At 54.9% G+C, this 15,230-nt stretch overlaps 1 protein-coding gene across 2 annotated transcripts in view; it reads right to left on the bottom strand.

The window, feature by feature from the left end:
* Window positions 1-15,230, bottom strand: part of LOC119111089 (heterogeneous nuclear ribonucleoprotein L) — an 86,861-nt gene that overhangs the window by 45,223 nt on the left and 26,408 nt on the right. Inside the window, exon 2 of one of the 2 annotated variants that reach the window (XM_037234917.1) lies at window positions 5,199-5,236. In XM_037234917.1, coding sequence (XP_037090812.1) covers window positions 5,199-5,236 — 38 coding nt within the window. Of the gene's footprint in view, window positions 1-5,198; window positions 5,237-15,230 lie in introns of those variants that run through there. The other variant, XM_037234949.1, reaches the window with a different exon arrangement.

The following is a 15,230-nucleotide window of genomic DNA, read 5'->3' on the forward strand; positions in this document are numbered from 1 at the left end:
CCTTTTTATATTGGTGATTGTGCTATAGTGGCACTAACCAGTGCTATTCGTAGACTAACTGGTCCTGACGTTTTAATAGAGCACACTTTTTAAATATGCCCCAAAGGTGGGACACTGTGGGACAATGATACGGGCAGAAATTTCATGGAAAGAATCAAGATCAGGATGGCATTCTAAACATCCCGCTGATCTTTGACCTCATGTTTCAAACATTGCCAGCCGATCCCCCAGATTGTTGATTCGCTCCTCTCAAACTGGCTCGAAAGGCTCTAAATATGATCGTGGTGCTACGCCATTCGCATTTCGTTTCCAAGGCGCGCCCTATTTCCGAGCACTGCAATGAGATTACTGACCAAGACGGGAGCGACTAAGTCCCGGACAGTGCGAGTGGATCGAGCGGCGCATAAATTATCACCTGGCCTCTAAACCATACTTCTCTAGACATGCTGCGGTCTCTCTCGCATCAACACCTCTGATGATGACCACATGGTGAAATAACCCGGCAGAACCTTACTTTTAATCGGCATTTTCCTCGAGCAACATTAGACTGCCGCATCTGACGGCGCTGCTTCTCGCCGCAGCTGCGAGCCCGATTGCCCGCACGCAGAAGCTGTTCACCGTGTCCCGCATCCGGCTGACCACCGCCAGATCCGGACTGTTCTGCGGGGCACCGACGAACGCTTCTTTGTGTAGCGACGCAGTGGAAGTTGCAGAGTTCGCGAATGATGCTCATCCCTTCAAAACTGATTTTGTTTAGATACTCAGTGTAGTTTAGTCGTAAAGACCTACATTTTGGTGCCTTTCGCTGCACCTTCCACAGCGTCAGTTGACGTCGTGGAAGGTGCAGCAAAATTGACCAAAATGCATGTCTTTATGACTAGACGACCCGGGGAATTTTTCCGATAAAACAAAGCAAAAGCAAAAATAGTTTGATTCAATACAGAGCCTTTACCTACTTACTTTTATCGAGTGTTTTCCCAGGCATAGGTCTGATGTGTGCATGCTATACGGACTGTCTTTGTCATTTTTCTTGTCTTAATTAATTGGCATCATTTGCAAGTGGAAGGTATTCTGTTCGGGATAACCATGATGCGCATGAATTTAGAAATACACGTGGTTGTTGGCGCCTGAAGACACAATCGCTAGACCGAATAAATTTATTTAGCATCAGTATCTAATTACCCCCATCCATACTGCTTGTAGCTTTCTTACCGCATACCTGAGCGTGCCTTTGATATGTTCGCACGTTTGGTGTAAGTGATAATTAAGTTGTACACTTTTACTCTATATGGTGACACTCATGGTGCATTTTTTTCGGTGCATATGGTGCCACCAGAGCATGCCCTTCCAGAAATCGGCAAATAATACATCTGTAACTATATTGCCATGCTACAATATTAACAATGTCTTAATGATGTACTGTCATTTTTACCTATCACCTTTGACTGCTTGATTCTACCTGTGTTCGGACAACCTGTGGTATTCTGGCTAGCTCATGGGTCATTTGCAAATTGCATGCGTTCTTTTATTGACATCTCCAGAACACTTTCAATGACATTGTACATTGGTTCCATAACCCAGCTTATCAGTATGAAAAGCAACAGTATGAAAACCAAGCGATCAAATTCATCAACTTCATTGTTCCTACACGTCCTGGATGCGATAATTTTTATATCAATAGCGATGTTACGCATTGCTCAAACCACACGTCGGCTGTGGGCCGTAAAGCAATGGTGGACAGCTCATTCGTCTCAAATAACGTGGCATCAATCCTTACATACTTTCCAAAAAACAATAACTGCATTCGCCTTTAAAAATGGCGTAGACGAAATCCTTGAAATCCAAATCTAAATCCGCATGAAATCGACACGGTCGGGTCACAGTCAATCCTAGATTTCCAGAATGGCAAAGGGCGGATCCCAGATCTTTAGGTATCTTTAGGAGTGGGCTCAGTCCCACACCTGGCTCCTATTGTTCCTGCGGTCTCTGCGGATAGGTCGAGGATGAAGAAACAAAAAAAATGTTTCCGCAGAAAATTATACGTTGAATCCGAGAACAGATGGTGGGTTTTGCTTCTGCTTAACCTGGTTTCCGTTCATTTCAGATCTGGCACCCAATAAGTTCCTAGTCTTATGATGCTGCCGAGAAAAGGTCTAGTGAATATTTCTAAACTTGGTGGTAATAAGCATAAAGCACACAATTATTGGTGAAAAACATATTCTTAGCCTTTACCTGTTGCATAATATACTGGTTTTAAGACCCGAACATTTATTTTTGCCATGTGCTTCGACGATTACCTGCCGGCATAGGCCATGCCTTCATACATATATATATATATATATATATATATATATATATATATATATATATATATATATATATATATATTGTAGGTCGATAAATGTCAGCACAAAAGCCCTGAGTCCATGATAATTGTCATGCCTCGGACTACTGTCCCTAGCACATTGTCTTGTGAGTTCTCACCGCCTTGTACATCGACATACCTTGACGGGAACCCCATCACCTCTCGCTTTTCATGTTTGGTGTCTGGTGTAACGCAAACCACTTCTCATTACTCTATATCATTTTGTCTCCACGTCCATCAGGCTGATGAAGTAGTCATAAGCAGAACTCCTGCCTTTCTCTCTGCCATCCGTTTGACGAGAGGCCGCTGTGCGTGGCCGGTTTGGCGACAAGCGAGGCCGTTTCTGTACCATTCTTCAGACGATCTAAACGGAGTGATCACCGCCTGTCGCAGGGAGATTGACGCCATCTGGAAGTCCGCTGCCGGCGATCCAGCCAGCAGGGACAGCACGAGCTCGTCAGAGAGCGCCGGCCAGCGCGTTGGAACGGCGGGCTACACCAGCCACTGAGCAGTGTGTGAGTAGAGAGCAGTGAGTCGCAACGCCGACCACTTTAAGACCTGACGATGGGACGTTGTGTAGATGAAGCCTGACGATGGGACGTTGCATGGATGAAGCCTGACGATGGGACGTTGTATAGATGAAGCCTGACGATGGGACGTTGTATAGATGAAGCCTGACGATGGGACGCTGTATAGATGAAGCCTGACGATGGGACGTTGTATAGATGAAGCCTGACGATGGGACGTTGTATAGATGAAGCCTGACGATGGGACGTTGTATAGATAAAGCCTGACGATGGGACGTTATATGGATGAAACTTGGATTTCGTCCTTAGCCGCCTTCTCACAACGTTATAATGTATTCAGACTAGAATAATACAGGTCTCTCTTGTTCCTCAGTGAAGTGGATTTCTTTCTTCGTGGGCGTTCGGCGACCAGAAGCATTCTACCTCTTGGCTAAATAAGATCGCATAATTAAGAAAGAGCGCGGAGGTGGAGTGGTGCGCCTGTCAGTACCGTTATTACTGTTGCGGCTGTTGTTTCAGTGGGTCACGAACGGGTTCACGGGGAGCTTTTTCCGTACAGTCATCATTCAAGCCCGGCGCCTCCTAAGAAGGTTTGGCGTCTGCTGGAATTCAGGTGTTGAAACACATGATGAAAATATTTGCTGGTGACATCATAGCTGCCTGTCTTGAGCCGGCAGACTCGCGTGGGCGGTACTGCTGGCTACATTCCGGGCGTATTCTACGCCAAAATTACGGGTATTCTACGGGTATTCTATGCCAAAATTCTCCCACTGGTGCTCTCTTAAGAATATATGCATACGTAATTCACTAGCAATTGTTGGAAAATAGACGACGATGGAAAAGAAGATACTTGTTCGCACAAAACAATAAAAAAGGAAAGTTATATTTCGTTCTTAAGTTTTCCATTTATGCTGTGCATGCCATTTCATGAACAGATAGTCCGTGACATGATGCAGCTTCAAGAATGGACTGCCATGACTTTTCATAGATCACGAAATGAACAACTTGGCCGGTTTGAAATACTATAAATAAACAAATAAATAAACATATATATATATATATATATATATAAAAGTGTGTGTATGTGTGTATGTGTGTGTACATATATATTAGTCACCAGTCGACACGACAGCCTGAAAAGTCGCCATATGAGCCTAGGTAAATGTCAATTCAATCCTGATGTTTGCGTACTAATACAGATTGGAGTTGCTCTATTCCTTTCATTTCAAGGTATAGATTATGAGCTCTTTTTGAGCAGCCTTTTGGAGGACCGAGAGAATATTTTCTTGGACAAAGGGAATGCTTCACCTGAGATAGAGGAGATTGCATGCATCGATTCCTCAGCAGTCTCTATTAAAGTGGACATATATCCAGATTTTGAAAAAGCTAATGCAACAACTTCACGACGCACTAGTTGAAAAACCAGAGATGAACTGCCAAATGTTTGCAGATTTATGTATCATTGTGGTGTTTCTTGTCTAATGATAAGGTCTCATGATGTTAGCCATGACAAAACAACTGAAGGGATGAATCTGTTTTCAGGTTCCTTACCACTTGCTGTTTTGACACTAATGGTCTTACAAGATTGAGTATGCGCACCTGGAATAAAAAATAAGATTGACAGGCCCATGCGAGGGGTTTGGGAAACTGGCCTTGTGGGAACGGAGCTGGTCTTCAAGCTTGGGTGGGGTTGGCTGTTGGCTTTTTAAATCGAAAAGGTGGCAGCTCTTGGTGGCGCAAATCAACGAATGGAAAAGATTCGGATATTATTCGTGAAAATTTAGTTCTTTTATTAAAAACGTTTACGTTTTATGGTTGTTGCGAATGCATAAGAATATGAATTCTAAAACACAGCAGTTGCCTTCAATATGACCATAAGTGTGTCGCACGACGCGGATTTTGGTTGGTAAGTCCATAACAATTCACGCACGATAATTAAATTCACCTCTAAATGTACACATATTTCAATGATAAGGGTTCTGCCACGATAAAATCTTGTCAATGAATGATTTTCCATTTATTTCCCATCCATGTTTGTTGTTGTCTGGCTTGGGTCGAGTATCTCGCGCTATCATTTGTTTTTCCTTGCGTAGAGTGCGGGCACTTCCCGGGTATCCCGCCTGACTGATGACGCTAGCCACTCCAGCAATGCACCTCCAGGGCTTTACAAATGACAAAACTATTCTAACAACAAAGCGCGAGGGGGGCGCGTTTCGCGTGCCGCGTGCAGCGCAATCAATAACACCGGGCGAGCGTCCGGCCGCCGCGAGGCTCCCGGGCCGCGGCCGCAGGTGTGGAGATCTCACCGTTTACGGGGCGGGCCCGCATCTCGGACGGTCTCGTCCTGAAACAAGAGCGGAGAGCGGTGTCAGCGCGAAAGCGGTGTCAGGCGCCGCTCAGCCGCCTGAGCGGCCGGCAAATCGGAACACTGAACCGAGCTTTTCGCCATCGTGCACCACGGAGACGTCCGAGTCGTCGTTCTCGCAGCGAGCTGCGTGAGAGAGCGCTGGTATTGTTCCCATAATTGGTTCCGAGACAGCGGGAACGAGCCGGGGAGGCCTCAGCAAAACAGCGACATCCGGGGAGCGGCAGCTGACGCCGACACCAATCGGCACGCACCGCAACGCGCGGCTGAGTCGGGCAAGTGTCTGAACAAGTGGCCACGCCGGGGACGGGCAAGCTCCGCCTGATAACGCTCAGACAGACGTCTCAGGCGTTGCCGCGAGGTAGATCAATCGTCGGCGGGCGGCGGCGCGTCCCGCACCGGGCGGGGGCAGCAGCGCGTCTCTCTCAAGCCCCGTCAGTCAGCCGCCACCGCGGCCGTGGCCGAGGAGTCGGCCGACACAGCCCGCGAGGCCAGCCTCGGCGTCGGGTCACCCTCACGCGGCCGTCTGGCGGCCCCGGGGGGCGGCGCGGGGTCGAGAGGGCGCGCCTGCCGTTGGCCGATGCTGAGTTCTGCCCTGAGGGCGGCGCCGCCGGTCGTCCACCTGAGGCCCTCGGGATTCGGCTGGCATTGATCGGGATGGTGGCCAGGTACGCCGAGAGCGGCGGCGCGTCACGCAACGACCGGCGCGGCGCCCGGGACGCGACCTGACACTGAGCGGGGCGTGACCTGACACTGAGGGGGGCGTGACCTGGTACTGTGCGGGGCGTGACCTGGCACTGAGCGGGGCGTGACCTGACACCGATCAGGGCGTGATAAGACACAGGGCGGGACGGGACTCGACACAGGGCGGAAGGGGATCTTTCACAGGGCGGGCGTGGCATGACACATGGCAGGACGGGACCTGACACAGGGCGGAACGGGACGTGACACAGGGCGGGACGTGACCTGGCACCAATCGGGGCGTGAACTGGCGCAGAGCGGGGCGTGACCTGACACCGATCAGGGCGTGATAAGACACACAGTGGGGCAGAACCTGATACAGGGCGGAGCGGGACCTGACACAGGGCGGCGCGACCTAACACGGAGCCGGCCTGAAACAGACGCAACCGCACACGTGTGCCTGGCGCGAGAAGATTTGACATAGACGTGATCTGAAACATAGGCGACATGAGCCAGACACGACTTGACATAAAGGCGACGTGAATCACATGCATCCTAACGCAGGCACAACCCAACACATGAACGACCTAAAACATACCGCCTGGCAATACCTGACACAGTAATTGCCAGACACAAACGCGCCTGGGAGAGGTCGGGGCACAATCTGACATTTGGCATGTCACGATCTGAAGTGGGTAGCAATAGCTCAGTGTAACGGGACAATCGTCGTTTCGGGAGCCTTTGTTCGCCACTCGTACAAGTACATTGTGCAAAACATAGGTCTCATGGATGGCATGGGTCGGCTTTTTATCACTTAACCCCGCACGGGGAACGAAGGAAATATATGTGTTCGTTGTTGGGGCGCATCAAAAAATGACTGTCGGGGGGAAACACTTCGCTCTTGTTTTCAAAAGCTTGATTTGGTCGTTCGTTAGCCCGGAAGCAAGCATGGCACGGTTGAGGGCCCTGATTTCAGAGCCAAGGCTTCCCCTTACAACCGCGAAGGTCCACCAGTTGGCCACCTCCAATCTCCGTTATCTGTGCGGTGCACTTAGTAGGGTTGTACTTTCCGATAACTCCAACCTGTTTTCATAGCGCCTCATTTTTGTGTGTGACTGTCGCATCGTTGTAAGCTAATGAAGATTAATGCGCCAGCCACGTCCCAGTCGCGTGTGAGGCCCGGTGACTTAATAGGCTGCCCTGTGTCGGGGAAAGTGGCAAGGGCTGGCATCACGAGCCGGGCCCAGCAAAGGCTGGCATCACGGCCGGGCCCAGCGAGGGCTGGCATCACGAGCCGGGCCCAGCAAAGGCTGGCATCACGAGCCGGGCCCAGCAAGGGCTGGCATCACGAGCCGGGTCCAGCAAGGGCTGCCAACACGAAGCGGACCTAGCAAAGGCTGGCATCACGAGCCGGGTCCAGCAAGGGCTGGCATCACGGCCGGGCCCAGCAAAGCCTGGCATCACGGCCGGGCCCAGCAAGGGCTGGGATCATGGGCCGGGCCCAGCAAGGGCTGGCATCACGAGCCGGGCCCAGCAAAGGCTGCCATCACGAGCCGGGCCCAGCAAAGGCTGGCAACACGGCCGGGCCCAGCAAAGACTGGCATCATGGGCTGGGTCCAGGAAAGGCTGCCATCACGGCCGGGCCCAGCAAAGTGCGATTCTCAGGACATTTCACGAAGGACATGTGATGTGTGTGGACACCGGTTCCCGGAAAACAATGTTTTAGGTGTAAGGAGGAATCGTTTGGAGGCTCGAGCGGCCGACGAATACACCTAGGAATAACCGAATTAAACACATAGAAACAGCTAATCATGCGTATAAGTGTTCACCTGCGCAGAGCAGAGCACTGCAGCTGCAGCTGGAGCAGAGCACCTGGTCCATGTGACCGCGCGGATGTAGCGTACACCGGAAAACTACCGGCGATGTCTCTCCAAGTGCAGCGAAGCCGCTCATTAAAACGCCTCGGACATGCCGTGGAAGCTGTTGGCTCGGACAACAGCAAAATAAACAGATGAATCTCACAAGCGGCTTACCGCATCCGAGCGCCGGCTGCGGGCCGGGAGGAGTGCCAGGAGCGCTGAGGGAGGGGGGGGGGGGGGGGGCGGTAGTGCCGACGGCCCGCGGCGGCCGCTGGGGTACGGATACTAATGATCATCATTGCCGTTCACCGCCGGTCGGCTCGTGATGGCGAGCGGTCCAGCTTGAGGTGCTCCGTAACGGGGGCGTTCGTCTGGCGCCCGCGCAAAGCCGTGTGGTCGGATGTAATTAATCGCTGGGTTAGTTATCGACACTTGCATCTGGCAAGACCGCCAGTGTCGCTGCATCCCGCAGTATCGGGTCAACACAGCACCTAGTGATCGAGTATGGAACACGAAACGCGTCGACATGGAGCCGAACCTCCGTCAGCTGTGTTGCACCAGATCGGAGGTCCGTACAACATAGGTCCGTATAGCAGAGGTCCGTACGACAGAGGTCCGTACAGCAGAGGTCCGTACAACATCGTGTCCGCATAAATCATTGTTAGGTGGGAGCGATCAACATCGAAACGATGAGTCGGCGATGGGCCGCAGAGCAGAGCATCTTCGACATGTGACGTAATAAATCCCTCGTCAGAAGCTTTGTTCACAGGTAATCAACGTCTAATAGAAGCTTTGGTGTTCTCGCAGAGCAGGGTGCGGGTGACCATTTCCGCTCCAAGCTTATAGCCGTGGCCGTTGTTCAGGATGTACGCCGTTTTCACTCGTTCATCAAACTCTCCCGGATGTTCACGACTGGTTTGTATGTGTGGGCTGCTCAGAGGGTGTTCTGGCATGCGTGGCACGGTTGTATTGACCTGACTTACCCGGGTGGATGCAAGCACAAGTATCCAGGCCACGATATCACATCACTCAGAATCTCTCCGTGGACGCACGCCATCCAGAAAGTTTCGTCAGCACTGGCGGCGGCGAATGCAGGCCATTCTGACTAGCCTCCTGCGCACCCGGCCAACAACGGAGCAAAGTTGATAATAATTGTAAAGCACGGAGCCAAGTGGCCCGCGGAGGCAGTTTCGCCCCGAGCGAGCCTGCGCTGGCCGACGTCTCGACGAGTTGAAGAGAGCCTTCGCAGGCAGCCGGTCCGCTTCCACGGTCCGCAGCCGGGCACACAGACAGCACGCGCCTCCGTCACTGGAAGCCTTGCAGCTGACGTCACGTCTCGTCCGCACTCGTCTGCGGGGGAACAGCGTCCCGTCCGCACGCGACTTCAGGGGGAACAGTGTCCCGTCCGCTCGCGACTGCAGGGGAACACGGTGCCTCGTCCGCACTCGACTGCAGGGGAAACAGTGTCCCGTCCGCACGCGACTGCAGGCGTGTCGACTGCAGGCGTGCAGCTTCGCCCGAACGCGTGCGGTGGAGCTCGGGCCGTCCTCAAACGACGGGCGCCGCTCCAGACGTCCACAGGTGGAACGCGGCGTTCCAGGCCGGCCTCGACGGGCGGTTTCACCCCACCGCGTCCACGGGGAAGCCGCTCCACACGTCCACAGGTGGAACGTGGCGTTCCAGGCCGGCCTCGACGGGCGGTATCACTCCACCGCGTCCACGGAGGAGCCGCTCCACACGTCCACAGGTGGAACGCGGCGTTCCAGGCCGGCCTCGACGGGCGGTATCACTCCACCGCGTCCACGGGGAAGCCGCTCCACACGTCCACAGGTGAAACGTGGCGTTCCAGGCCAGCCTCGACGGGCGGTATCACTCCACCGCGTCCACGGAGAATGACGAGGCATGCACGCAAATGTGTGTTGCGCAGTTCTTCGGATGAGACACGTGGGAGACGCTCGGTATGAATGGCCCTCTTGGCATGTTTGCTTTACAGAATCGAATCAATCGATCTTAAACGTGGTTTGCATTTCCTAGGTTTTTCTATGGCGCCACATCAAGCATTTTGGTCACGAGCTTGTTTCATCAGCTGCATCCGTCCTCATGTGAAGAGAAATGCTAACTTAAACAGTCGCACGGAGAGAGAATCTTAACGCGTTCAGTATGCGACGTGGTTGGCTGGCTCGTCACACTTCGTATCTTTACATCATGTAGCATACTTGATAATGTCCTTATGCTCGTCGCCAATGCTGTAATGAAAAGCAAATGTTCTGATCCCACAAAATGATAGCCCACTACAAGCCTGTAAACAAAATGTCTGACATAAAAAAGTGGAACACAACTCAGATATCCAATTTTATGTTCTCTGCCAACAAACGCTGTGTCTCTCATTCATCACCGCCACCTGACTTAAGCTCAGATCCTGATGCGCGGCACCAGTTTAAGCCCGTCGCAACACCATCGTCGTTTTTTCTAACTTGTGTAGGCTCTGCCTCGGTTGCAGAGCTGGCAAACTTTCCCCATACGATATACGGCGCATAAAGCAGGCTCTGTCGCTGCGGAAAAGCGTCCCGGCAGCGGGCGCATTACAGACGTCCCGACAGACGTCCCGGCAGTCGGCGCATCGCAGACGTCCCGGCAGTCGGCGCATTACAGACGTCCCGGCAGTCGGCGCATCGCAGACGTCCCGGCAGTGGGCGCATTACAGACGTCCCGGCAGTGGGCGCATCGCAGACGTCCCGGCAGTGGGCGCATTACAGACGTCCCGGCAGTGGGCGCATTACAGACGCCCCGGCAGTGGGCGCATCGCAGACGTCGGTCTCCAGGTGAGTGATGCATCACCGACACCAGTCTCCAGGTGAGTGATGCACCACCGACGCCGACCAAACCGGCGATGGCATCGCCCTCACCTGGCCAAGTCTGCGTGCATCGCGTGTATGGCGCGGCCTCTGGCTATAACAACAATCAGCCCCCAGCGACAAGATTAAGAAGCGCGTGCGAACGCTGATTGATGGCGCTAACGAGCCATTCGTCAGACACGACGCTAACAGCCCGGCTGACAAATGATCGGCGCCAGCCCTCAGCGGGTCGGCGGCGCGCCACCCGCTTCGCGTCCCACCACCGCTACCGCAGTCGGGCGCCAGCAGCTCGTCAGTCACGTGGTCGCGGCGGCATCTGCACCCGTCCGCTGCCAGCGCCCTTGCTCGTCCCCACTGGGGGCCACGCGACACGTGACGCTTGACGTTGCAGCTATGCGTGGTCGCTTTGCTGAGACCGCCAACATCCCACGGTCTGGCCAGGGCGGCCGGGCATTATTTCGCGTACGCCTGCCCACTCCATCGTCATTTGAGTTATCTCTCCTCTCTATATCCCCGTATGATTTGCAGCCGCATCACAGAGAGCCTGCCCATAATACGGAGTAGAAAAATACGTCTTATCGAGGAAGAGTTGCGATCTTTAGGGGCTCCAGAGGGGGCGCCATCACACTCCATCTCCAAACGAGCGTCGTGCGACCCATTGATCCCTTTCTGCGTGCCTGCGTGAAGAATGATCCGGACCCAGCATTTGTATTCAAATTCGCTCTATTGGTGCGAATGAGGATGGAATTGCTTTCTGGCAGAACCCAGAAACGTTTCCATCGGTGACGAGAAATGCACGTCGACCGCGGAGGCCACTAATTAGAGGTGAGCTCTCAGACCACGCTGGTCTTAAACGCTGCCAAACAGAAGATGTGGCGGCTCGGCTAGGCCGACCCGCACAGTCATGCCTCTGGTGGGCTTGTGTTTTTGAAGCCACCGATCGCGCCGCCACGCAGCTTTTATGAGAGTAGCACAATCTTTTCAACGCCATTCTACGATATTTCCAAGCGATGTATTTGATGGTATTTGTATGGAATATGCATAAGGTATCTGCAAGTGATGTGTTTGCTCTGGTTTGGTTCTCCTCAAGCATTGCAATATCACGATAATCCCATTGCCTTCGAAATCATGAAATGACTAAAACTCCGTTCCTATTCGGTACGGAAAAATGGTAAATACCTGAAAGGCTACACAACACCGGTTGGACCCACGATCGATCGGGTCATGGGCTTTGGTTGCGTCGTAGCCTCAGCGATCTGATGCCGCGATGACTAACGCGGTCTGACGCAGCAGAGCAAGGCGATCGTCATGGTAAAAACAGAGATCCAGCTCCACAGCCGGTGACCTGTTCACCAACCACAGTACCGTCGAATCTGGACCGCTTTTAAGGATGATGTAAGACCTTGGCAACCAGGGCAGGTATGAACGAGAAGCAAACAAGTGCGTGGTTTGCATGAACGCCACGTCGGGCAAGCACTACGCGACGTCACGGCTGTCCAAGCCGGTAACGGCGATCGGGGAACGGACAGCGCCACCATTTCTAAAACATTCTCGATCACAACATGCTGCAGTCTAAGCCGACAAACATTACGTCATAAGCCTTCCGCATAACTTAATATCGCTTTATGGCAACCAAACCAACAACCAAAGGAAATATCTCAGTTCGAAATACGTAGTCACAGCCTAAACACAATCGCCATTCCTCGATATCCTTTATTAGCACGGCCGGGCCAAACCCGTCGCTAGCCAATCTGAAAGCAATGCAGCTGGCGAACAAAAGCCCTAGGGCAGCACAAATGGGCGACCTTTGCTTCCACACCACTGTTGTAGACGGACCTTCAAGCGCATTGATACAATACACTTGTGTGGGCAGCTAATAATACAATACACTTTCAATGCACACAACTGTATGACACATGTCATTACGTGCTTTCCTGTGCGCATAACAGACGTGCAGGTATTTTGAAATTATATCACCTTCCTTTATTCATTTCTGCGGAAAGAAGCGTCGTTCCGAGCTTTGCGAGACTGTTCCAAAGTATGTAAACGTTGCATCGCCACTTTTTATGTCCGTGCTCAGGGCATCAAGATGATTGGAAAGGGGCCTCAGCAAAATGGTGCCACAACACCATCAGCATTCCTCGTGTACCGCTGAGGATTCCAGCAATCCACGAGTCAGTTTTGAAGTCTCTGAAAGCTTTGATGAGCGCTTGGGGTGCAAAGTTGAAGTTGGAGTGCCCGTGCGGTTGCATGGCGGTTCGACACTTGTGCGTCTCAGTTGTTCAAAGTAGCCTTTGGGAGTTAACATAGAATTGGAAAACATTTCTAGAGCGAGACCGAGAGCACGGCACAGAGGCAATGACAGAGACAGAGACAGACACAGACACAGACACAGACACAAACACAGACACATACACAGAGACAGAGACAGGGACAGACAGGCAGGCAGGCAGGCGGGCAGGCAGGCAGGCAGATAGACAGACAGACAGACGGCCGGTCGGACAGACAGATTGATAGACAGACGGACAGACAGACAGACGGGCAAACAGACGGACGGACAGGCAGGCATACAGACAGACGTACAGACAGATGGAAAGACAGACGGGCAAGATTATTTGCATTCATTTGTGCTGTATGCTTGCTTGTGTTCGTCATTGAAAGATCTGTTAAGGGCAAAGAGCATCCTCGTATAAAATCTGGGGCAGCCAATAATGACAACGGCACTCATTAATATCTGTATGGCTGACAGCGACAACCAGTTGTGTTTGACGATCTGAGATCTGCTGTTTTGAAGTTTGGCAACACCTATGCGAGAAATGACTTTACAGCAAAGGTTTGAAGGTCCGTCTCAAATCTCCGTTATCATAAATTTATGGATGATGACATGCTTCCAAAAGGCATGTCTGCCACTTGAGTCCTTTTTTAGGCTATGCTGTGTGAACTAAGGTAAAACAACTGTTGGGAGACCGTGGAGTCAGTCGTGATATTATTTCAAAGACTTTTGTTTGCCAAAGTGCAGTAGGTGAATAGCCACTAATCCCTGGCCATGATTCTGATGAAAAAAGATGGTTCTGATGATGAAAAGATCATGATTCTTTTGTGTACTCCTAATGTTAATTTACACCAGATCTTGGTTCTGGCCGCATTTCAGATACAAATCATGCCAAAAAGCTCACTGCTTCCAGACCAGGCTCTGGTTTTTGCTGTATTTATACGCTCATTCCAGGTTGGATTCTGATTCTTGCTGAATCTCGTGACTTATTGTCAAGCTGGATCCAGGCTCTCGCTGGTTCCCTCAACACAACCCAGTCCTGGTTTCTGGTTCTTGTCGGATTCCCTGTTTGGTTACGCCTAAGGGCGCGCCTACAGCGAGCAGAGCAGAGTCGGCCGGGAGCAAGCAAGGCTCGACGTGCTGCGGTGGCGATCTCGGCCCGCGCCACATCTCCGCATCCGCTGGGCCGGCGCCGGTCGTGGCTCCGCACAAAGGCCGTCGCCACTGGCCCCCTCCGGCGGGCTTTGTGGCGCGGCATTGTGGCTGGGACCGAGGCGCGGCGCGGCTGCCCTCTCAACGCCGCGGTCCATGGGGACCGCCCCCGGGGAGAGGCCCAGCCGGCCGGCGGCGAGTGGCCAGCGCCGCTGGGCGAGTGCCGCTGGCGCGCCGTCTGCCCTCAGGAGAGAGCGGGCCCGGCCCCGGCCGCCGCCCCGGGGGCGCAGGGCCCGGCCCCGGCCGCCGCCCCGGGGGCGCAGGGCCCGGCCCCGGCCGCCGCCCCGGGGGCGCAGGGCCCATCCCCGGCCGCCACCCCGGGGGCGCAGGGCCGGCCCCGGCCGCCACCCCGGGGGCGCAGGGCCCGGCCCCGGCCGCCACCCCGGGGGCGCAGGGCCCGGCCCCGGCCGCCACCCCGGGGGCGCAGGGCCCGGCCCCGGCCGCCACCCCGGGGGCTCAGGGCCCGGCCCGGCCGCCGCCCCGTGGGCGCAGGCCCATCCCCGGCCGCCACCCCGGGAGCGCAGGGCCCGGCCCCGGCCGCCGCCTCAGGAGCGCAGGGCCCGGCCCCGGCCGCCGCCCCGGGGGCGCAGGACCCGGCCCCGGCCGCCGCCTCAGGAGCGCAGGGCCCGGCCCCGGCCGCCGCCCCGGGGGCGCAGGACCCGGCCCCGGCCGCCGCCTCAGGGGCGCAGGGCCCGGCCCCGGCCGCCGCCCCGGGGGCGCAGGGCCCGGCCCCGGCCGCCGCCCCGGGGGCGCAGGGCCCGGCCCCGGCCGCCGCCCCAGGGGCGCAGGGCCCGGCCCCGGCCGCCACCCCCGGGGGCGCAGGGCCCGGCCCCGGCCGCCGCCTCAGGAGCGCAGGACCCGGCCCCGGCCGCCGCCTCAGGAGCGCAGGACCCGACCCCGGCCGCCGCCTCAGGAGCGCAGGGCCCATCCCCGGCCGCCACCCCGGGAGCGCAAGGCCCGGCCCCGGCCGCCGCCTCAGGAGCGCAGGGCCCGGCCCCGGCCGCCGCCTCAGGAGCGCAGGACCCGGCCCCGGCCGCCGCCTCAGGAGCGCAGGGCCCGGCCCCGGCCGCCACCCCGGGAGCGCAGGGCCCGGC

The sequence above is a fragment of the Pollicipes pollicipes genome, unplaced genomic scaffold (assembly GCF_011947565.3).
Source record: "Pollicipes pollicipes isolate AB1234 unplaced genomic scaffold, Ppol_2.1 Scaffold_2555;HRSCAF=2994_pilon_pilon_pilon, whole genome shotgun sequence".
Lineage (NCBI taxonomy): Eukaryota > Metazoa > Arthropoda > Thecostraca > Pollicipedomorpha > Pollicipedidae > Pollicipes > Pollicipes pollicipes.